This window comes from Ovis aries, chromosome X, assembly GCF_016772045.2.
Source record: "Ovis aries strain OAR_USU_Benz2616 breed Rambouillet chromosome X, ARS-UI_Ramb_v3.0, whole genome shotgun sequence".
NCBI lineage: Eukaryota > Metazoa > Chordata > Mammalia > Artiodactyla > Bovidae > Ovis > Ovis aries.
In genome coordinates this window covers 138194064-138218104 of record NC_056080.1, presented here as the reverse complement: position 1 = coordinate 138218104, position 24041 = coordinate 138194064, and the positions used below count along the sequence as shown (strand labels likewise).

Sequence of the window (24041 nt, the reverse complement as noted above, 5' to 3'; positions counted from 1 at the left end):
CCCCAGCATTCTCCCAAATGTACCATCGGTTTTAGCCATACTAAACCTGGTGTTTTCCAAATGTGCTGTAGACTTTTAAATGCCCTCACACATTTTATCATGCAGAACACTTTGCTTGGAATAGCAGCGCTTCCTCCAGCCATGTCCCTTTTGTCCTGGTATGGTTTAATGAGGACACAAAGGAAGGAAAGTTTAGGTATATTCTGCATAAGTCAGAGAAGGCTTCAGTGATGAAGTGATGATTTAATTGGGTCTTGAAGGATCAACAGGAATTTTCCAGAAAATTATCTTTGCTGATAGAAAACCAGTAATATGGTAGAGTGGGAGACAGGAGAAGGGTTTCCAGGAGGTAAAAAAAGAGACTACAGTAGTCTGCCAGTCCCTTCAGAGAAGACAGAGTGAGCTAATACCAACATATAGTTGAAACTAATTTTTATGTAGCCCAGCAGGAAAAGCTAGGGTATACTGAGTGTTAATAATAGTTGTTTTTTTTTTCCCTTTAACTTATTTTTATTATTTAAAAATATTTATATTGAAGTATAGTTCATTTACAATGTTGTGTTAGTTTCAGTTGTATAGCAAAGTGATTCAGCTATATATATATATATATATATATATATATATCTCACACACACAGACATGTATATATTTTTATATCCTCTTCTATTATAGGCTATTATAAGATATTGATAATAATTCACTGTGTTATACAGTAGGTCCTTATTAGTTATCTATTTTATGTGTACTAGTGTGTATATGTTGATCCCCAGCTCCTAATTTATTCCTCCAAATAATAGTTGTTTATAGAAAGAGAAAGTCATATAGCTAACCTCCAATGAGATATTACAAGAAAAGCCCTAGTCTTCACAGGCTGGTATTACTCTGAAACGTGCAATATGTCTTAAAGTATTTCAGAAGCTGTGTGCAGAAGTGTTTTTATTTTGATTTAATACATCTAAAAAATATTATCTAACACATTGAACATAATTCACAAATTGTGCATGTTATAATTAGATATGGTACACAAAAGTGAATACATGGTTGATTCACTTACCCTGACCTCACCGTTTTGAGAGATTTATCATTTTGGAATATAACTTGGAACCAAAAAGGAAGTAAAAGAAAATATGAGCAATCTACAAAGTGTCACCAAGTACACCAAGTAAGCCTCATGATGACAAAGACTTTTAGTCTTTAATCAGAGCCTGTCTCCCTGTGGTATCTTATTGGGCCCAATTGTCTATCCATAGCAGACTAGAAGCATGAGTTGGGAAGTTGGAAAATGCTTTATGCCAGACTTGTGCACTGAGATGATCAAGAGGCAACAGCTGACAAAACGAAAGCAAGGGGCGAGGAGACAAACATAATGAAAGAGTGGAACTGTAATTCAAAAATTATAACATTTAGTTTCATTTGGTCTCAGGAAAAATAGCCCTATATATCTGAATAGCTCCTGAGGGCATCTATGTGTTCTGTCATCTCTTACTAACTCGTATATTTAATCATGCCCCTGAGTCAGCAAAATAATAATAATAATAATAATGAGTTATAATTAAGATATTTTAAGAATGTAGGAATTAAAGAATTCACTTCAGAAAGAGTTCCATTCCAAAACATACTCATGCTTAAATAGACAAACCCTGCAGAAATATTGACTGATTCTTTGAAGTGCAGATCTTTCCACAGTGATTCTCAACTGTTGAGAATTTACTCTAAGCCTATTTGTAAATTTGCACTCAAACCATCACGTATGAGGAAGTAGCTTTGGAGAAATGATTTATCATTTGTCAATAGTTGCACATTTATGATAAAACAAGGTACTGGAGCTTTGAATAGTGAGGAAATTTGTTCAAAAATAAATGAGCATGTTAAATACTGTGTTCAAGAAATGTCTGATATTACTTAGGAAACTTTTTGATATATTGATAGTTTTATACTACTATCATTTTAAAAGTAGAATTAGTACAATAAGGGGTTGTATAGAGATATTTATACAATGTAATCATGTTTCAAATACAAAAATAACTTGACTTAAAGAAGAATGTCTTGCATTTTAAATCTGTTTCAAAATTGAGTAATTGCCAAATCCATCGTTTTTGGTAATGGGAGTTCACTAGTGACTTCCATAAATATAGAAAGCAACAACACTTTGGAAGTCATCATAAGGGTTCTCCAGCTCCATTCAACACTATTGGTCACTCTGTCTAAGCTCTCTCCTCCCTCAACTTCTGTGATGCCATGCTCTCCTTGTTTTCTTTTACCTCTTTGTTACATTGAAGATCTCTTTTGTCTATGCTTGGCCGTAAAATGTACTTCTTCCTAGAGTTTTATCCTTAGTCCTTTGCTCCTTTACTCTGGCCCTTTGCTCATTCTGTACATTACCCTTGGCAGCCTAACCCATCCTTGTGACTTCCTCCAGCGCTTCTATGACATGAATCTCTCTGAACTCTTCTATTCCAAATACATCCTGACTCACAGATCGCATATATTCAGCTGCTTCCTTATTGAATTTCAAGTTCAATGTGGTCCTTAACTGTCCTATCTTCTTTTCTTCATCCTGTCTATCCTGTTCCAGTCTCTTTAACTTTGACCTGCTTTTCTCTTCTTTGCCCATCCTAGTTAACCTTAGCATTGTCCACCAGGTATCATAAACCAGAAATAAATAGTCATCTTCAGATCTTCTCTTCTCCATCAATGTTACCTCAGTCACCAAATGTTACCAGTTCTGCAGCCTTAAGCACTGTATTTCCCTTCCTTTTTATAGGATCTCCCTACAGCCCCCACCCCTCCCCACCGCTTCTTTGTTTCAGGGCATTGTCACATCTCAATGTTTTCCATTTCCATAGATTCTTAAATATCTTCTACCCTTCATTCCATCCCCTTATAAATCATTTTCCACAAGGTATACTTCTGAAATACAGTTCTTTTATGTTGTTGATTAGTCACTAAGTCCTATCTGACTCTTTGTGACCACATGCACTGTAGCCTGCCAGGCTCTTCTGTCCTGGCAGGCAAGAATACCGGAGTGGGTTGCCATTTCCTTCGCTAGGGAATCTTCATGGCCCAGGGATAGAACTCGTGTCTGCTGCATTGGCAGGCAGATTCTTTACTGTTGAGCCACCAAGGAAGCCAGTTTTTGTTATATCACTGCTAAAAATCCTATAATATCTTCCCAGAGTCCCTAGGAGTAAAGTCTAATGCTAGTCTACACAAAATACTTCATCATCTAAATTTTGCTAAATCTCTAACCTCATTTTCTATCACTCTGCTACATATAGAGTTGGTCCAGTCAGCTTGTACCCAATTTCCTGAACATTTCATGCTATTTCATCCTTCTTCATACACGGCTTTGCTGTGCCTGGAATTCTCCATTTTTTGAATTAATTAACTTTCTCTGTATATTTGTGTCTTTCTTGGTTGACACTTACTTTGATTCAAACTATCTTTCTTCCTAACTCTTGCTGGGCTGGGATAAAGAAAGACCTTGTTAATGTCAACAAAGTACCTAATAAGGTCAATATTTGACAGTGTCAATAACATTTTAAAAGCACAGTTTATCAGAGCTAATGGCAATATGGATAATCTGTTTTGAGAATGTCCTGGAGTTGGCAGTTTTTGTACTCCATTGCTCTATGAATGAGCAACGTCCCTTTCACTTTTTACTTTCATGCATTGGAGAAGGAAATGGCAACCCACTCCAGTGTTTTTGCCTGGAGAATCCCAGGGATGGTGGAGCCTGGTGGGCTGCCGTCTATGGGGTTGCACAGAGTCGGACACGACTGAAGCGACTTAGCAGCAGCAGCAGCAGCAGCTCTGTGAATTGTGATCACACAGACAGATATCTGTTTGTATAGTTTTCAGAGTTGGTGAGTTAAAAGAAAAGTAGCATTTTCCAAGGAATTTAATGAGGATAATTTACTTTTAAATATTTCCCCTCTCTATCACTTAAGTAAGAAACTGAATGCAGTTTCTATTTATAGTAATGTCTCATGTCAATAAATTTAGAAATGTTTAATGACTATTACCCAGTATGTATATTTTTTTAACTTTTTATTTTGTATGGGTTACAGCTGATTAACAATGCTGTGATAGTTTCTGGTGAACAGCGAAGGTAATATAATATACCTGTTATATTTTAAACATTTTATTGGGAGCAATTAGGGGTTACAAAGAAAACCATAAACAAATTTAGAGCCATATCTTTAGAAAGTTTAAAATCAATTTTGTAATATTTCACTTTCTATACCATACCCCACACCTGACAATGAAGATACTAGTATCCTCTGACTGAAGAATGTGGGTGATTATTATAGAAAGAAGGTATACTATTGTGGTAAAGGAAGGCTTATAATGTTATGGAAAAACTGATAGTAACTCAATTTAGTATAATTATACATGGCGCAAATTCTTGGATGCTTTGTCACATGCACAAAGCTTTTATCTACATGTTAATGCATTTATTCTGTGGGGTTATTGTATAGGTATCTCCTTATAAGGAGATGATTTAATAACATTGCAAATGCAGCAACTATTTTTACTGGTCAAAAATCAGAATCTTGGTTCTAGCCTAGCATGTTTATCAATAATGAAAAAAATTCAGACTTCTTATGACTTTTACAATTTTAATTCTTATGGAAGCTGGATTTAAAACAGATGTGGCAGACCATTTTGAACCTTAGATGCATTATAAAGAAAATAAGCAGGAGATGAAATCTAGATAGTGAAATTTGTGATTTCATTTCAAAGGCACTTGTTTTCTTTCCAGTAGAGGGGAAAATGCTATTCAGCAGTGCCAAGTTTGTGCATTGTAGGGTGGTAGAAAGATTTCAAGACTAAAAGTCATGATACCTGTATTCAAATCCAATTTTTGTGGCTTCTGATTAGCTATATGGACTTCCCTGGTGACTCAGATGGTAAAGAGTCTCCCTGGAGTACGGGGGACCCAGGTTCTGTCCCTGGATCAGAAAGATCCCCTAAAGAAGCAAATGGCAACCCACTCCAGTATTCTTGCCTGGAAAATCCCATGGACAGAGAAACCTGGCAGGCTATAGTCCATGGGCTTGCAAAGAGTCTGAAACGACTGAGCAGCTAACACACACAAACACATTAGCTATAAACTCTTGGGGCAAATGAGGTAGTCTTCCTAGGTTTTCAGTTTCCTTATCTATAAATGAGAATATTGGATTGGTGTATTTTATGTTCTTTCTAGCTTTTGAACCCCGTAATTTTTTATTTTCTATCTCTGGAGTTAGATTTTTATTTTTTGAAAGTAGATTAATTTTTCATTGAAAGAGGACAATATCCTTCAATCATGTTCTTAAAAATTCGTATATTTGGAAGTTGAACATACCAATTTTGAAAGCTTCATTATTCGTGAATATGTTTTCCCCCTAGGAGCTTAGGTTTTAGATATTGGGACAGAGCTGTTTTTAATTTAAAGTGTCCAGTGCAGTGCTACGTGGTCAGACTTTGCAGACTCCTGTATCCGTGCTGTCCAGTATGGGAGCCACTAGCCACATGTGACTGTTGAACATTTGAATTGTGGCTTATGAGACCAAGCAACTGGATTTTAAATTTACTTAATTGTAGTCAAGCTACATTTAAATTGTAGTTAGTGGCTGCATATTGAATAGCATGTTTATGTGTGTGTGTGTGTGTATGTGTGTGTGTATGATGTATTTGCAGGCACATCCATGCTGAATAAGGAGTGGAGGGAGTGGGCCTGGCAGCAAGTTAAGGAGAGTGAGAGGCCATTATGTTGGATGATTGATACTGCCCATAGAGCATTGCTTATATTATGTAAAGCAAAATCTAACACATTCCAGGGACTGTTTTCTATCTCCTCTCCTCTCTTTCTCCCTCCCTCTTTCCTTCCTTCTCACTCTTCCTCTCTTTTCCTTTTCTTCTTTCCTTCCATTATGTATTATGTATTCCATTATGTATTATGATGATGACTTCATTTTTATTGGTCTAATTGACATATGATAACCACTTTATATACTAAACAACATACTGTTAAAATAAATATGTTTTTCTAAGTAACCTGTAGTTTCAAATTTAGGTATCCCTAATATATTAAACCGGAGAAGGCAATGGCACCCCACTCCAGTACTCTTGCCTGGAAAATCCCATGGATGGAGGAGCCTGGTGGGCTGCAGTCCATGGGGTCGCCAAGAGTCGGACACGACTGAGCAACTTCCCTTTCACTTTTCACTTTCATGCATTGGAGAAGGAAATGGCAACCCACTCCAGTGTTCTTGCTTGGAGAATCCCAGGGACGGGGGAGCCTGGTGGGCTGCTGTCTGTGGGGTCGCACGGACTTGGACACGACTGAAGTGACTTAGCAGCAGCAGCAGCAGGAATATATTAAGTATGATGTGCTAGTTAAATTTTATTATCTTACCCATTCTTAAAGTCTTTTGTTGTGTTAGTCTAGGAATGGAGTTGGTTAGGCATCTGAATGTTCTGGAAATTGTATTTGGAGTAAAGTTACATGGTTTAGAATCATGAGTTTCCTCCTTTCTGTGTGACCTTGTATAAATTATTTGTTTTGAGTCTTAGCTTCATCAACTGTGAAATGAGTATAATAGTAACACTTCATATGGTGGTTGTAACGATGAGGTTAGATGGTGAATTATGTTCTGTAAAACTCCTAAGTTGTCTGGTAACAAATGCTAATAGAAAATAATAATGATGATAATAATTTGGGAGTTTGTAGTTAACTATAAATTCAGAATCTACAAAATGGATATTTCAAGTTTATAATTAAGTAATAATATATTCAGCCCTTTAAACTAATTACACTTTAAAAATTTAACTTTGTAATTGTAAATAGTGACAATTGGATTGATTTTGCTCCTGGGCAGTAATTGTACAGTAATATAAAGAGGTGGAGATAATTAAAAAGATTTTTTTGTTCTCCATATCAATTCAATATAGATGTTCCTCTTAAAGAGCATTGCTTTAGCAGATTATGTTGGAAAATGATATGAATATTCATCTTATGTTATTTGTAATTAATTAAATATCCATTAGAATTTGATAACAAATAGTATGTTGATAAATCAGTGCTCTTATCTGTTTAAAATATTAACTTCAAAGTATTTGCTAATCATTTTATACTATAGTCAATGGCTGTAACTTTACTTTCCACATTTAGTTATATATTCAATATTTATACATTACATGTTAAGTATTTAATAGCATTGCAACATTTATTTTACTAAATGTGGAATTATTTAGATGTTGTTACATTCATTATTTTTTGACTTTTACTATTTTTATTATTTCCTGATCCAAATATTTTTATTGTATAAAGGTACAATTCCAAGACTCATTAACTGTTTTCTTTTTATGGAAATGTTCTCTTTACTTGTAGGATATTAATACAAGCCATTAAGCTAGAATTTCTTCTGGCAAAAACAATCCTAGCAGATGGCAACTTTTCTCTCTATTAATTTTGGATTGGACATGTACTTTGGCTTGTTCGGTCAGGTCATAGTTGTAACGTAACAAGAATCAGTCATGCGAATACAATGATAATATAGCTATGGACATGTATGCTGTGCAAACTTATATTCCAGCCTATTTAAACTATTTGAAGACTTAAACATTTTCTTATTATGAATAGGAAGGTTAAGTAACACATTAAGACATAAGCATCATAATAACTTACCTGATATGACTTTTAAGGTAATGCCAAGTCAATAGCAAATATTTAGTCAGATGTCTCAGTGATTTAGCTTGACATTTGAGCATTCATAGAAATTAGACTACATTCTTTAATTATCTTTTAGGTAGCTAATAATGTTAAAGACAACCTTGATCATCCCCTTTAATGCCTGCAACTTTTGAATTTTGAACCTGGATGTGAGCTGGATAGGCTAATCCACCCCATAGCAGCTTAACTGTATAACATAAAGATATAAAAATAAAACCAATATACCTTTTAATGTTTTCTCTGTACTTGAAAAAAACACTATCATAATGACAGGTCTAGATAAGGTCAAGTCAGAATAACATTTGAAATATTTTTCTTTTGCTAGTGTTTTTCTCATGCTAACTATTGATTTATTTGTGTCCCCTTCTATATATAGTTAGCATCTTTACTAAATCTGATATTTTCCAGAGGTCCCCTTGCATTCAGCTCTTTGAACACTCTTAACTACTCATTATGTACTTTAAAAATAATCAGTTTCAATGTGCAGCTCTTCAGTTAAACTGTCAGCCAATTGCCTTAGACTTGAGCATTTTTAAAAAATGAGGAAAATCTATGGAATACCTGACAATTAGCATTTGGTTGATATTCTACTAGCTTGCCATTACCAGAAAATAACTCCCCCTTCTTTTTTAATAAGGAGGCGCAATATCAGAAGAAAACCAAAACCCATTTTCTAACATCAATCTAAGTAAAGAATCATGTTAACTTGAAAACAAGCTCTTATATTTACTTTATCATGCAATGCACATGAGTGTTTCTGTCACTGTGCCTTCTAGTTGATATTAATTCACTTGCATTCATTTTTTATGTAGTAAATTAATTCATCTTAATCATATATTTTAATAGTCTATATTTTGTGTAGATCCATTTAATAACAGAATGGAGCAAGTATAAATCAGTGTACTAATAGCTCTAAGTTATCACTACTCTTTAATATCATACTTTCAAAACTTTATTTGATTTATTTTAGGAAATTATTTATAATCATATAGAATTGAGACCAAGTACATGCTGAGGACAGCTGGAAATGGAAGATACATTTTATGATCTTTTTAAAGGGCTCTATATCCACACTGTTGGAAATTTGAGTTTTTCAGAGAAAATATCATATTCCTTCATATAGTTTAGCAAAATACAGCAGTACTTGACCATGCATTTTACCTTCATTAGAATTGCTCTGGACATTGAAACTTTATTGTTAATTTCTTTGTTTCTACTATAAAGTCATAGTCATTATACTTATATAAATATTTGCCTTTCTTAATACATTTCATAATGTATGTTTGTATGCCTTTAGTATATGGAAAAAATGTTATCTGAAAGCATTAAGTATTTCTTTAATTAAATGAACTTTTTTTTAACACAGTTTACTTTATAATTGCAGGTGGCCTGTATGCAGTTTATAAATGCGCTTGTCACATCTCCTTATGAGCTTGATTTTCGAATACATTTAAGGAATGAATTCCTTCGTTCAGGACTAAAAACAATGTTACCAGTAAGTGGAATGTGCACTTTTATAATGCTTACGAACTTTAATGTTTTTCTCTCTTTAGACAAAAGTACTTGCAGCCAAGTAAGTAAATGTGCCTTACTGTTTTCTTTTATAAAGCATTAGATGCTTTGCAAGCTTTTGGATATTACAGTATTATTAGTCTCAACATACAGCTGATGATTGAGAATTCAGGTAATGATACGTCCAGAAGTGATGACTTTTTGGTTTCCTTAAAGTCAAAAGGGAGCTTATTTTCTTTGACTTTGAATACTGAGAACATAAAAGACTGATATTTTGGTTTTTGCCATTTCAATATTCAATAAAAATTTTTTGCTCTCCTCTTTCATAACTTAGATTGATTTCCTTTATATTCAACCTAAGTATGCATTGAATTTTGATTAATATATTCTAGATACATAACGAAAATTGTATTCTCACTACCAGTTCTGTAGCAACTTTTCTAAAAGAAAAGCAGTTTTATTTCTTAAATTGAGTGTGGTTATTGGCTCTAATTATGATGCTGTTATTTTTCAAACAACTATAAGCTTGTTCTAGGAGAAATCAACACAGTTATTCTATACATAGATATGCAGCTGCCATGACTGTATTATGTTAACTGATGAAGGAGTTTGTTTAAGGCCATGGCATTCTTAAAAGAGATAAGCAAAATCTCACTAGTCTCTTTATTTAACCTACTCAAGCCATATGAGATAAATAAGAAGTAAAAGTAGCAGAAGGAAATAAAAGGACCCTGTAAAGAAAAAAACAAAACAAAATGTCAGTGAGCATGTATATAAGGTATTCCTAGGGTATTAGAAATAACCAAAATCAGGGAAATTTCCTGGTGAGAAGTTAGTGTGTAGCATGCATCTGTAACTTGTATTCTGATGATCTTAACTGAAAGTAGTTAAAACTCATCATCATAAAATATATAATTAAGTCCATTGAGACATATTTTAATACGATTGAGTCTATACAGTTTCAGAAATTTCTATGTCAGTTCCACTTTGAGTGGTTCTTTCATCCATGACTTTATAAACCAAGGAATTGGTCGCAGTGAATCATATGTGACCTGAGAGGTTCAGTATGAGGTTAACTTGGGACTTCCCTGGTGGCTCAGACGGTAAAGAATCCACTTGCCAAACAGGAGACCTGGGTTTGATCCCCTGGGTTGGGGAGATACCCTGGAGATGGGAATGTCTTCCCACTTCAGTATTCTTGCCTGGAGAATCCCCATGGGCAGAGGAGCCTGGCAGACTACAATCCATGAGGTCCCAAAGAGTCACACACGACTGAGTGACTAACACTTTCTTCCCACACGTAATTAACTTTAGCGACATTCACTAGTTAATAGTGTATGTTACAGATTTATTCTTCTTTTCTCACAAATCTCTCCTCATGAAAAGACTGTGGCCTTATGTAGCTAATATTACAGTGTGTAATTATGTAGGTAATATTACAGTCTGGATTCTAGTGTGCTTTTGAGCTGCCTACTCGCTACTTTCCATCTTTGTCCTCCAGGGATTGTTCCTCTGTTTCTGGGAGAATAATCATGTCTTCGGACACTTGTTGGCCTCAGGGGCTCCTGAGCATTCTCTAGTCATTTACTAATATGTGGTGTTTTTCTGCCTTTGTTGTTGTTGTTACTCTTCCAGCTTTTATTTCCCATTGTCTATAACTGAACATTCATTTTCCACCTTATACTACTGAATGACTGGTCAAGAAAATGGTGACTCAATTTATTTAAGTCCTCATCTTTTCGGAAAGTGTACATAATAGCTCTTGTGCTTATGTTTTGCACTTTTGTCAGGATGTGCTCATCTCTGCTATTCACTGGTCTCATGGTATTTGGTTACATTGATAGCTAAGGTTTTGCATCAGTGTTTCTTAGCTGCACTTTCCTATTGGCCCTATAGCTGCTGTATATTGTGGTAGGTACCCTGTACTTCTAAACATGCTCCCAGTTAGAGTTTGCTTTAGCTACCATTATCTCTTCAGTATGCCCTAATTCTTAGGTCTCAATGATTCCTCAGCAAGAGGAAAGTGAGAAGTGTTCTGTTTCTGCCTACTCATATTTTGGAATAGAACCTACAAGGATTCTCAATGTTTTTTTTTTTTTTTTTCTATGACAATAAAGTGAAATATGGCTAAGTAATTTTCTGATTCTCAAGAAACTGAGTTGTGCTGTGCTTAGTTGCTCCGTCGTATCTGACTCTTTTTGACCCCATGGACTGTAGCCTGCCAGGCTCCTCTGTCCATGGGAATACTCCAGGCAAGAATACTAGAGTGGGTTGCCATGCCCTCATCCAGGGGATCTTCCCAATCCAGTGTTTGAACCCAGATCTCCTGCATTGCAGGCAGATTCTTTACCATCTGAGTTACCAGGGAAACCCAAGAATACTGAAATGGGTAGCCTATCCCTTCTTCAGGGGATCTTCCTGACCCAGGAATCAAACCAGGGTCTCCTGCATTGCAGGCAGATTGTCCCCCTAAAGAGCCTATCACAATCTTATTAGAGGTGGGGCAGTGATGTTTGTTTGGAAAAAATAATCCTTCCCAGTTATTTCTGGTACATAATATGAGAATCAGAATCTAGGCAGATAGACCCATTTTTATGTTGTCCTTGTAGTTTCATTATCAAAATTTGGAGGAAAACTCAGAATGGACATGCTTTAATTTACACTAGATGTCCCTAGCATGTCAACTATTATCTATCTAATGTACTAAATATTTACATTTCAACCAGTAGAATTTATAATAACCTTAAACAGCTTTTACACATGCATGGAAACCTAATAATATATTCAAAGATGAGTCTTTAATATCCTTATTTTTATTCTGTTTACTCTTATTTTATACTGTGTAACAGGAAGAACTTTCTAATTTTCTAGAATATATCATCTTCAAAGTAGCAGATTAGATGTGACTAGGGCTAATATAAATTGTTGGCACATGGATCAAAAGTTATACCTATCTGAAATCATTAAATGCTAGGGAAAAAACAGTTCTTAATAATTCAATAATCCCAGAGACCATCATTGTAGTAGAATAGTATGTTGTTTCATATAGCCATTAGAATCAAGACAATGACAATTATTTTAATTACATTGTGTTAGAAATTTATTTTCAAAATTTGCCCTGTCTCTATAGATACATTATGGTGTTTAAAGAATTTATATTTCACTTACATGGAAAATTCACTTTTCATAAATTTGTTTTAGTAATTTGGGATAAATGAGTTGTTAAATATTACATAGTGATTTTTAAAACAGTATTTGCTCTGTAGTTAACTTACATTGATTTCTTGTGAAATTTTCTCAATCTACCATTTTATTTAGTTAAATGAATTAAGAAAATACTAGATAAATCTGGTATGTGAAGGAACAAGACAGTAAAAAATTGTGTTTGTAGGCAGCCGGCATTCTTAACCTCTTTTAGAAGACCAACAAACCCTTTTTTATTCCTTTGAAGACTCAATTTTGATTGCTTGACTGGTAATCAGTCATATACTGGTAATGGACTTTGATTTCCTTTGAAGTACACCATATTATAGAGACGTAACTATCTATTTTAGAGGAACTGCTGATAATGCTCTGTATCTGTACAGCAAATCTGTTCAAAAAATATCTGAAACATATTTACAGTATTTCACATAATTAACAGTGTAATTCAGTAATTTTATGTCATTCTTCATTTAAAATATAAAACTTCAGTGATGCATTTCCAATATTCCAATGAGGTATCTGTCACATTTGTGCTGTATAAAAAATTTATTAATTCATTAAATAAATATTTAATCAATAATATTTGAATATACCTTTCAAGATTTGACATTTGAAAGGAAGATTTTTATATATGTATGTGTATGTAGATATGCATATGTGTTTTAGTGGTACATTGTTAACAAACAATATTTATGAGATATTTCATTTATGTATATTTTATATTGTGCTATATATATTCACATATTATATATACTATATAAATAATGTATTATCCTAATTAAAAATGGAAATAAAAATTTATCCAGTTATTTTTACTGAAAGTATTTAGATCATACAGGTTGATTCCATGTTTTTGTAAATTTCTGAGGCTTATTAAATGACAGTATATAACTTGTTTTTTCTATTCAAACATATTTGAATGTGTTAAACTTTGATAGTGAGCATCTAAGAAAGAATATATTATAACATAAGAATAAGGAAAAATTCTGTATTATAAAAATGGGTTTTTCTTCATTGGATGTGTCTGGCTTCTGCTCTTTTCAGAATCGAGTTCAGAAATCACTTGATAATGTAACTCATCAATGTTAGGTGACTTTACATCCCAATAAATTCCATCATTCCCCTTCAAAGTGAAAAATTAGACCTAAAACAAATTATTACTAAAGAGGAAACTAAACGTAAATGCATGTATTTGTTGTGTATTTTATATTAAAACATATTAATACTTTCATATGCTTTGTAGGTAAATTTTCAGTACATTCTTATGTATGTGAATGTTAGGAAGAAGTCACCTAGAAATTGTATAAGTTTGTGTTTGGTTTCAGTAATAGCCATTATATCTTCATTTATAATTGTCCTTAGCGAATAAAAACAGAAAAAAAAATGCATCTGAGTTTGTTTTATCGACCGAGTTTGAAGTACACGTGCTTGCATTTCCTTTTAGAGTTCAAGCTCAGCTCTGAACATCCTAGTCTCTCTGTAACACCCTTGAGTATCTACAGTTGTGGTTATCAATTTGGGTTTTGAAAGCAGCAACTTAAAGGATACATATTAAAAGATATTCCAGGTGATATATATTAAGCCCAACAATCTCTAGCATGGCATGCTTCCAAAGATGTTGTTTATACTATGATTTTGAAAATTATCAGGGGTTTGTAACACATGTGCTTATAATGTATTACAAAAACAAGCCGTTGATGCCCAAGTTGATATTTTGTGATTCAGCTGAGCAAAAATAATAGGTGGGGGAGGAGGCTAGTTGTGCATCTTGATTAAAAAATCCTGATGCCTTTTTGCTTTAAAATCACAAAATATCATTTAAAATAAATTTGTTTATACAGCTTTTCACGTCGTACTTGGAACTGTTGTGCTTGAATATATCCTTGCATTTGTTCTTCATTAATACAATTGATCTATATTTGCATTTTTTCCAGAGGCATATGTGAATGTTCTAGCTGCATGAGTTCTTTTGCAATCTTTGATTAGTGTGTTTAGTCAAAATGACAGCATTTAATTTGGGTTGTTAGCAATTAGTTTTTTCCATTGTAAAAGTGATCGTTAATTTTTTAATGTGAATCGTCAAAATCTGGGATATGAAAAGAAAATTCAGTAAATGTAATGAGGTGTTGTTGTTTTTTTTTTTTTTACATTTTAAAATAGAAAAACAGAGTACATTTACTTTCTTACAGGAAACCAAGTGCCTGGGTCAGTATTTGAAATTGCTTCTGCATATGCAAATAAATTATAGTATCAGGGCTTTATTTCCAAAATATGGTGTTGTCAAACTGTTATTCAGCTGTTAAGTTTTCTGTTTATATATTAGGATTTGAAAGAAAAAGAGAATGATGAGCTTGATATTCAGTTGAAAGTATTTGATGAGAACAAAGAGGACGACCTAACTGAATTATCACACCGTCTCAATGACATTCGCGCAGAAATGGAATATCCTTTTGACAAACCAGAAAAATCATTTTGCATGTACTGTGAAAAAGGGATTTGTGGATGATTTTGTGAACCATTATTAGAATTCTTGTCTGCCAGCCCAATTTATATACATTTATTTATATTAGAACCTCACTATGATGCTGTTCTTGAGATTCTTGTTGAATTGTCAGACTCTCCTGATGATTTACACAGAGTACACTGAAATACACACAGTGGCTTGCAGCATGATAGGTATTCTCTGTTCAATGGTCTTGAAAAGACAAGAGCCTAAGGTAATATTCCTTACGGATAAGGATTTTTGGGGAAAAGTTCAGTGAGTTCATATGTGACTATAGGTAATACACATTTTAAGTTTATTAAATGGTATTCCAGTGATTTAGAGATATAATTCAGTTCAAATAAATGTCTTTTTCTCATTTTAAATATTTTGGTTCCTTAGTGGGGAAAAACAGTTTAAATGTGATAGGGTCTGACCAGAACAAAACTGCTAGAGTGGAAACATTTGAGTCAAATGCAACAAGCATATAACCTTTCTGTGGCAACATTTTTATACAAAATGATTTTAGATATAAAAGATGATTGTCATAGCATTGCTGGTCATTTGTTTCACATACACTCAATTTCTTACCTATGGGTTCTGGGGAAATGGGGAAATACAGCAGAACCGAAACGCCCTCTGAGCTGCACTTTCTCTCGATAATGGCTTCTTCAGTCATTGTCTTCACCCTGTAGTACTTTGCCTGTATCTGTCTTATGAAATGGAGGGCAGACGTGTTTCAACTTTTTCCTCCAACGTTCCTATCAAAGTGTCTTACACTTGAGTACTGAATAAGTGCAGTGAATAACAATTTTGTTATTACCAGAGATAATTTCCAGTAATTTCTTATCCTTTATCAGTGACTCTAGTTTACAGCAGTTTCTGTAATATTAAATGTGTTTTATATCAATAAATACCTTGCTTTGTATAAATTTTTCTTCACCATAAATCTGTTTTTGGATCTATTCCATAGCCATTGAAAGGACCTTATGAGACTTTAGCACAAGACTCTTACATGAGGTGTAAGAAGTAATCCATCATATACTTAATTCTACTTCAGAGAAAACGTTGACAGTTCATATTATTTTTTAAGATACTGGATTACATCTCCTCTTCTACTTTTATTTTACATCGATTTTCTAGGTCCTTGCTTTTCTTATAAAAGTGAATCCATATTTGAAATCTGTTTTCTAGTTTAATAAAAGCATTTAAACTTCCACCACTCTTTACATCGTAAGAAAAATATTTCACGTTTCTTTGTCTTTCAGTTCAGTTCAGTTCAGTCACTTAGTCATGTCCGACTCTTTGTGACCCCATGAATCGCAGCATACCAGGCCTCCCTGTCCATCACCAACTCCTGGAATTCACTCAGACTCACGTCCATTGAGTCAGTGATGCCATCCAGCAATCATCCTCTGTCGTCCCCTTCTCCTACTGCCCCCAATCCCTCCCAGCATCAGAGTCTTTTCCAGTGAGTCAACTCTTCGCATGAGGTGGCCAAAGTACTGGAGTTTCAGATTTAGCATCATTCCTTCCAAAGAAATCCCAGGACTGATCTCCTTTAGAATGGACTGGTTGGATCTCCTTGCAGTCCAAGGGACTCTCAAGAGTCTTCTTTAACACCACAGTTCAAAAGCATCAATTCTTCGGCGCTCAGCTTTCTTCACAGTCCAACTCTCACATCCATACATGACCACAGGAAAATCCATAGCCTTGACTAGATGGACCTTTGTTGGCAAAGTAATGTCTCTGCTTTTGAATATGCTATCTAGGTTGGTCATAACTTTTCTTCCAAGGAGTAAGCGTCTTTTAATTTCATGGCTGCAGTCACCATCTGCAGTGATTTTGGAGCCCCCCAAAATAAAGTCTGACACTGTTTCCACTGTTTCCCCGTCTATTTCCCATGAAGTGATGGGACCAGATGCCATGATCGTAGTTTTCTGAATGCTGAGCGTTAAGTCAACTTTATCACTCTCCTCTTTCACTTTCATCAAGAGGCTTTTTAGTTCCTCTTCACTTTCTGCCATTATAAGGGTGATGTCATCTTTGTCTTTAATCTCCTTCTTTTATCAAAAATGAAATATAAATGAATGCAAACTGTAATGATTTCATATGCAATGGTTCATCTGTATAAAACTGATTTTTTATGAACTGTTAACAGTCCACACAGTGCTCCTTTGCGTTACTATCTTGTGTGGCAGTGAAAAAGGAGGAGTAGTGTCTTGTATGAATAATATAGGTGCTCCATCATAAACAGGAAGGTTAGGAAAAAATCATTTTCATTAATGGCATTTGCTATTCCAGTGGTACCAACTGTAAGCTGTAATTCAAAATGGAACGAATAACTGATCATTTAAGTCTTTAATGGCTAAATGTTTAAGTCTGTTTAAGTCTGTTTTTCAGGTTAAAAAGTTAAAGTGATCCATAGATTAAATTTCTTTATGCAGATGTTTAAATCCTGGATCATAGATTTGAAAGTTTAGAAACAGTAATGGTAACAAAATGATCTCTTAATGTTTTAAAAAATGAAGCTGCTTTTGTTATGAATGAGAGTGAATCAGCAATCATTTTATTCCTTCACTCACTTCCCACTGATATGAATGAAGTATACCATCTTCTGTATAATATGTTGAAGGACACTGCTGCTGAAAATTATTTATTATCCATTCTACAACATTTTTTGCTCATCAGAAATGACTATTATATCAGGTAAGAGGCTGTTCTTAAAGTGCAATTTGTGTTATTTGAATTAGATATTAAAGGCAAATTAGCAATGTAGTAAAAACTAGACAGTATATGCATATACATATGTAGAGTATAAGAATTTGATGACTTTAGATAACATTTTTTAAAAAGATGTTAATTAATTTTTCATTGGGCCAGAAGAATCTGCTTATGAAAATGATGCATGCCATTTGAGTAGCAATAAACCCAACAGATTTTACTGACCCTGTAATGAAATTTTTTGTAACACAGAGTAACCTTCAAAGAGTCTATGGTAGAATTTTTAAGTTCTTGTACATTTGATAAGTAAGATTATTGTTATTCCTCTTGTATAGTATTATCTAGTAATAGATATGAACTTATCTAAGAAAATAGTAATATTAATATTTTAGCTTTATACACAATAATGTAATTCTTCTAAATAAATGAATATAATAGTAATCCATATGAAGTCATAAATTTCAGAGTCCAGTTCTGGAAATATATCTGAAAACCAGAGAAAGATTTCTGAGTGACTGAAATTATCCATAAACTGGTGACCATGATCTCATGATCTTACATTTAACTGTTCAAGAGACTTATAGTTGTTCTTTATACTCTGATATGTGTGAAATTCTAGCAAACTTCATCTCTCTGATTTCTCAAACCTTGCTTCATTAAAGGGCAAGGGAACGTACCGTGGGGTCGGGTACAGTCAACTCGAATGGCAGATCTAAAGCTGATAGAGTACGATTAGAGTTCTGTTATAGTTCAGACCAGTGCGGTAACTGATGGGCCTCATGATGTTACAGAGACTAGAAAAATGTTTAAAATAGTATATGCTAGTCTTTTTTTAAGCAGGAAAGATAGTAATTCAACATAAAATGATTGTTGTTTTCTCAAATAAGTGGTGGTAAGTAAAGGGGTACAGTGCCCATGGGTACACAGTTACCTGGGGAAATAATTTGTGTCCATTTCTCAGTAACTTTGAATGAATGAGAAATTGTTCTAATATGATATTTTTTTTCATCCTGAGAACATCCATGTGAGGAAGATGAGTCACTAGTACTTTTATTCTACAGATGGATACTTTGACTTAAAGAGAATGATTGTGTTTTCCTTGTTTATCAAGAGAATCTTTGACCTGATTGATTATAGTCTGATATTATTTACCATAGATCTTTTGATGACTTGAAAAAGCCTCAGATGTGTAATATATATTACTGTTTATTCTTATCCTTGAGACCAACCGCATGACAAAAGACATCAGTGCAATTAGAATATGTTTAGATTTGTTTGCAAACTTTTAGTAGTTGGACTAGTTATCAGCACTCTAATGTTAAGGATGTTTATGTTACAATTTGTCCATGGTGGTATTTCCTTCTGATTTTTCTCTGAATTTATTAGCTGCTGATAAATGCTAAAATTTTCCCAAATTTTAATGCAAAATATACTTTTAAAAATTTTTTGAAGTATGTAAGTGGTCATTTTTAAGGCCGTAATTACCTTGATAGATTACAGAATTAGGTAATGTTTTAGAACCTTTGACACTTTGAAAAAATTGAAGCTGTAGCCATGCGTATTTACTATGTATGCTTCTGTGAAATAAATCTTTTAAAATATGTGTATAAATAGTTCTTTGGTATAGTCTGTAACATAAGGGGCCCAGTCCAGTTTTGTAAGAGCTGTTATAGCTATCTTGAGTAACAATGTGCCGGTAAATACAAGATACCATTTGCCATGTAATGCCAAGATACTCATCCCTTATTGAAACTGAGAACTTGGAGATGCCTAGAACCATTTCTTTTCTGGTAGATGTAGGACTAAAAAAAGTCATTTGTTTTGATTAACTTTAGGAATAATAGCTTAAGTAAGTAGATAAGGTTGATACGTATTTTTGAACACAAGCATGAATCCCTGCAAGCTAGAGTATTAAGTCAAGGTATTAACAGTTGATTATATCACAGTGGGTTTTGCATTGTAATGTCCAGCCTACCTTTAAGCTTAGGCATGTTCTTCTTGAGAGAGTAATGGCTAGAAAGAGTTTTTAACCCTTTAGAAAATCACTTAGTTTTCTTTATGATACAGAATCATTTCTTAAAATAGATCTGTCTGGGTAGAAAAGGTATTCAAGAACACTTCCTCTCTTTTGCAGGCCGCAGTATTACAAAATAATTGAGGAGTGTGTTTCACAGATAGTGCTGCACTGCAGTGGAATGGATCCAGATTTCAAGTATAGACAAAGATTAGACATTGATTTGGCTCATCTGATAGGTATGTAACATAATCCTCAGTGTCTTTTGATTGTGGTTATAGACACTTTTCAAGTGTAGCTCTCTCACTAAACTTCCTCTTGTAATATGGTAGGTCAGTGTATCCATGGGTACTCATTTGCTCTAACTCTTAATGAGGATGATCATGAGAGTTCTGTCTGTGTGATTGGAAATCCTAATCTGTTTGTTAAGTTTCAACACTCTTGAATTGAGTTTAAAATAAGTGCTGCACCAACAGACATTATATTAGGGGTCAGTGCCTTGCTTTTTAGAAACATGACTCAAATCCATTAAGTTTATGCAGATACCTTTGTGGCTCTGTGTAAATCATGTATACAGTAGGATCCAATTAATAATGCCATGTTAGTGTTCAGGTCCTAGAAAAAGAAATACAGGCTAATTTAGTAACTTAAAACCTTTTTTCTTAAAAAAAAAAAAAACACTTTTTATTTTGTATTGGGATATAGCCAATTAACAATGTTGTGATAGTTTCAGGCGAATAGCAAAGAGACTCAGCCATATGTATACATGTATCCATTTTAATTCTATGAAAGTAGATCCGTTTATATTTTCATAGACCTTAGATCTGGGAAAGAATTTGAGATGATCATGTTCATCTACTTGGATTGCTGAGGAAATGACCTTATATCATCCGAGATGGTAATCAGCTACCCTTTCTGGAATAATCACTGAAGGACAATGGGCAGCCTCTCTTATGAAATATACTATACCATATGACTTTACAGTTAAGCTGTTTTATTTATATCTAATCAAAATCACTATTGCTAAGATTCAAGCATGAACTCATTTGTCTTTAAAGATAGAAAACAACAGCTGTGGAATGCTCATTGTATGCTCTCCTTCACTCCGTAGCACAGGAGGACCCACAGATAATAATATTCAGATGAATTCCTTATTATTTATCATGTATAATTCTTATTTTGATTGTAAAACTCATGCTCACTTATTAGAGGCAGTCTAGAGACTTATGTAATTGATGAAATAAACCACCGATCATACTTTTCAAGCTCAGTACATTTCAGCATTACTTTTCAGCTCAGTACATCTTATCTCCATCTTCATCTCCATCTCTGTCTAGCTCTTGCTCTTTCTCCCTCCATTCATTTCTCTTCTATATGATAATTTTTCATGGAGCATTATATTATTAGAATGTTTCAGTATTAACCTTTCAAAATCTGACTTTGTATGTCTATATAATATTTCATTTAGTAGAATATCATAATTGTCTTGACTAGTCCTTATTATACATACAGATTGTTTTCAGGTATTTAGAATTATAAATGAATTGGCTGTGAACATTCTTAATATAAATATTTGGCTTCTTCTCAATATTTCCTTAGGATTGATTCCTCTAAGTGAGGGTATGAACTTTGAAAGGCTAAATGCTTTCCAGAAAGCTTGTGCCAGTGTACCTTGTGCCTACAATTAATGTGAATGCTGGCATCACTGCATCTTTTCCCCTGAGCTTAATAAACTCAGTGGTTTATTTCATATTTGTTGAGAGAGTTATAAGGGACTATTTCCAAATGTTTGAATTGGCTTATCTATTGCGGACCACAGTTGGCACATATACATTAAATGTTGATTTTGTTAGCCAAAATAGATATTTGTTTTGTATACTGTGTGCCAGGTACTTAGGAATGTGCCCCCTTTATCAAGAGCAGTGAGGTGAGAAAACATGAAGGGATAAGTTGAGAGAACATAGTCAGTATTAAAAACCCATTATGACCTCATACAACTTTTCTAGGCTTCAGTTACCTCAGCTCTAAATTCAGATTACTGAAGTATATGTGTAGCTCTTAATATTTTATGCTCAGAGGTCTTGAGTAGCTAATGAAGGCTGTGAAACTTTCATTAGAACACACACACACACACACACACACACACACACACAAATTAACAGGTGCTTCAAGAACTTCTAGGAAATTTATGGATCTCTATTCTAAGCTAACCTGAACTTGAGGAGGATAGAGTCTCTTCTGATTTCACAGGTCTGTAAGTCTAGTATTTTTTTTTTTTATAAGTCAGATCATATCCTGGCCTAAATTTCTTCAATGTCTTCCCATTGAGATTTTAATCAAACTCATTACCAATCATTGCCGGCACAACACAAATCTGACCCCTCTTTGATCTAACCATTTCCCAGTTTGTTCTTTGGTTGCCTTGCTCCAGCCACACATTGTTTATTTACAAAGAAGAACAAATTTTATTAATGGTATTCTTGACATATGGAAAAAGCTTATATTTAAAGTGTAAAATTTGATAAATTGTGATGCTTGTGTGTACATTTAAAATCATCACAGTTAAGATTATAAGCACCCCTATCACCCCCTAGAATTTCTGTGTTCCCATTTGTAGTCTTTCTTCCCATGCCTCCCCACCTCTCCGCATCTTGAGATAATCACTGATCTGCCTTCTTTCAGTATAGAGTAGTTTCACTTTCTAAAATTTTATGTAAAAGGAAGCATATAGCATGTGCTGTCTGTTTTGGCTTCTTTTCATTCAGCATAATTATTTTGAGATTCATTTGTGTTGTGGTATTCCATGTGTCATTCGATTTTATAACTGAATGCTATTTCAGTATATGGATATACCACAATCTGTTTATACATTTATTGTTAGTGGACATTTGCTTTCTTTGTAGGTTTTGGCTATTATAAATAAAGTTGCTATGAACATTCACATACAAGTCTGGGTATAGACATATGCTTTCATTTCTTTTAGGTAAATAAATAGGTATAACATGGTTGGGTATATATAATAGTGAGAATGCTTCCCGAAGAGGATTCTTCAATTACTTACATTCTGGAGTGTTTGATTAGACCTGAGAAGTTTGATGTTTATTTTCTTATTTACATAATATATTCTGCCCCTGATTCAAAGTTGTTCAAGTGAAATCTTTGTATGTTGTACCTCCCCTTCTAGTCTTATTTGGAGTCATTTTGAGCCTTAATAATCTTAACCATAGTTCTGGCACTTCTCTACCCACAGTGAGCTACAAAATATTTGTAATGAGTTCTGTGATAGATAAAGTTGGTAAATAATGGAATACATTTAAATGATGATGATTGTGTCTAATATATTCTTGGATGCTTGGTTTTGTGCCTCAACAATACTATCATTGAATTCAGGTAGTATACAAAAGAAAGAACATCTGGTAGTTTATGTTTTATGTGTAGTATAAGTCAGTTGCCCTCTTAACATCAGTTGACATAATAATGATAGTCTCCGTAGCAGAATTATAGGCTGGCAGCCGTCATTTGCCTAGTGGTCCAGTTAAATAATTTCTAATCATTTTTGGTCAATCTTAATAGATTCTTGTGTGAATAAGGCAAAAGTTGAAGAAAGTGAACAAAAAGCAGCAGAATTTTCAAAGAAGGTAAGGCTTACAAAATATTGGCCGTAATTATTAAATGTATAAGTTAATCACAATACGTATTCCACCTTGTTTCTTTCTGCGAGGCCTTATACATGTTATTTCAGTTACATGGTCCTTCATGTTTTTAAAGTCAGACACAACCACAGAATACTGATTTCTTTGCTGATAAGATAATGTTGCTACCATTCCCTGCTCATCACCTTTAATCCAGAAGGAAGAAAAACACGAATCATATCCTAGTAAAGTGATAAATGAAATAAAATTAGGTTGCTAGAAGCATATAGTTAGAAATAGTCAACCAAGAACACATTTTGCCATTGCTTTCCTGCGGGTCTCACTTAACAATAGTTCCTTGGAGAACTGCAAGGTCTTTAGCTCATCTTATCTGTCATGTTCTTTAAGTCAGTGCTATTGGTAGCAACAAAATGATGTGGTATTTTCTTTCTCTCTGTCTCTTTCTGCTTAGACTTATCTGTGAATTTTATAATTATCATTTATGAAATGCTGCTGCTACTTCATGTATGTAGGCTTGGTGGCATTTGAGGTTCCTCTTTGTGTAATGCCTTAGGTGAATGTCAGCATTATGAATATCTGAATTTAATTTAGATTTCAGATATCCCTTGTTTCCTGAAAACTTGGCTACAGTTTTATAAGGTTCTACCAAAAGTTGCATTTTATGGTTCTAGACCCTACAAAGCATTAATACAGTATTTCTCTCCTCCTGATGGCAGGAAAAGGATTGAAGCC

General features: G+C 34.0%; 1 protein-coding gene across 7 annotated transcripts in view; it reads left to right on the top strand.

Annotated features, from left to right (window-relative positions):
* The window catches only part of DIAPH2 (diaphanous related formin 2), a 1000797-nt gene that overhangs the window by 288340 nt on the left and 688416 nt on the right, over positions 1 to 24041 (top strand). For all 7 annotated transcript variants that reach the window (XR_009598705.1, XM_060407239.1, XM_060407237.1 and 4 more), the window contains 5 exons: positions 9105 to 9215; positions 14760 to 14878; positions 17511 to 17627; positions 19777 to 19895; positions 23230 to 23294. Coding sequence is in view for 6 of the 7 variants with exons in the window: in XM_060407239.1 (XP_060263222.1) it covers positions 9105 to 9215; positions 14760 to 14878; positions 17511 to 17627; positions 19777 to 19895; positions 23230 to 23294 (531 nt within the window). In the remaining variant the exon portion in view is untranslated. The remainder of the gene's footprint in view (positions 1 to 9104; positions 9216 to 14759; positions 14879 to 17510; positions 17628 to 19776; positions 19896 to 23229; positions 23295 to 24041) is intronic.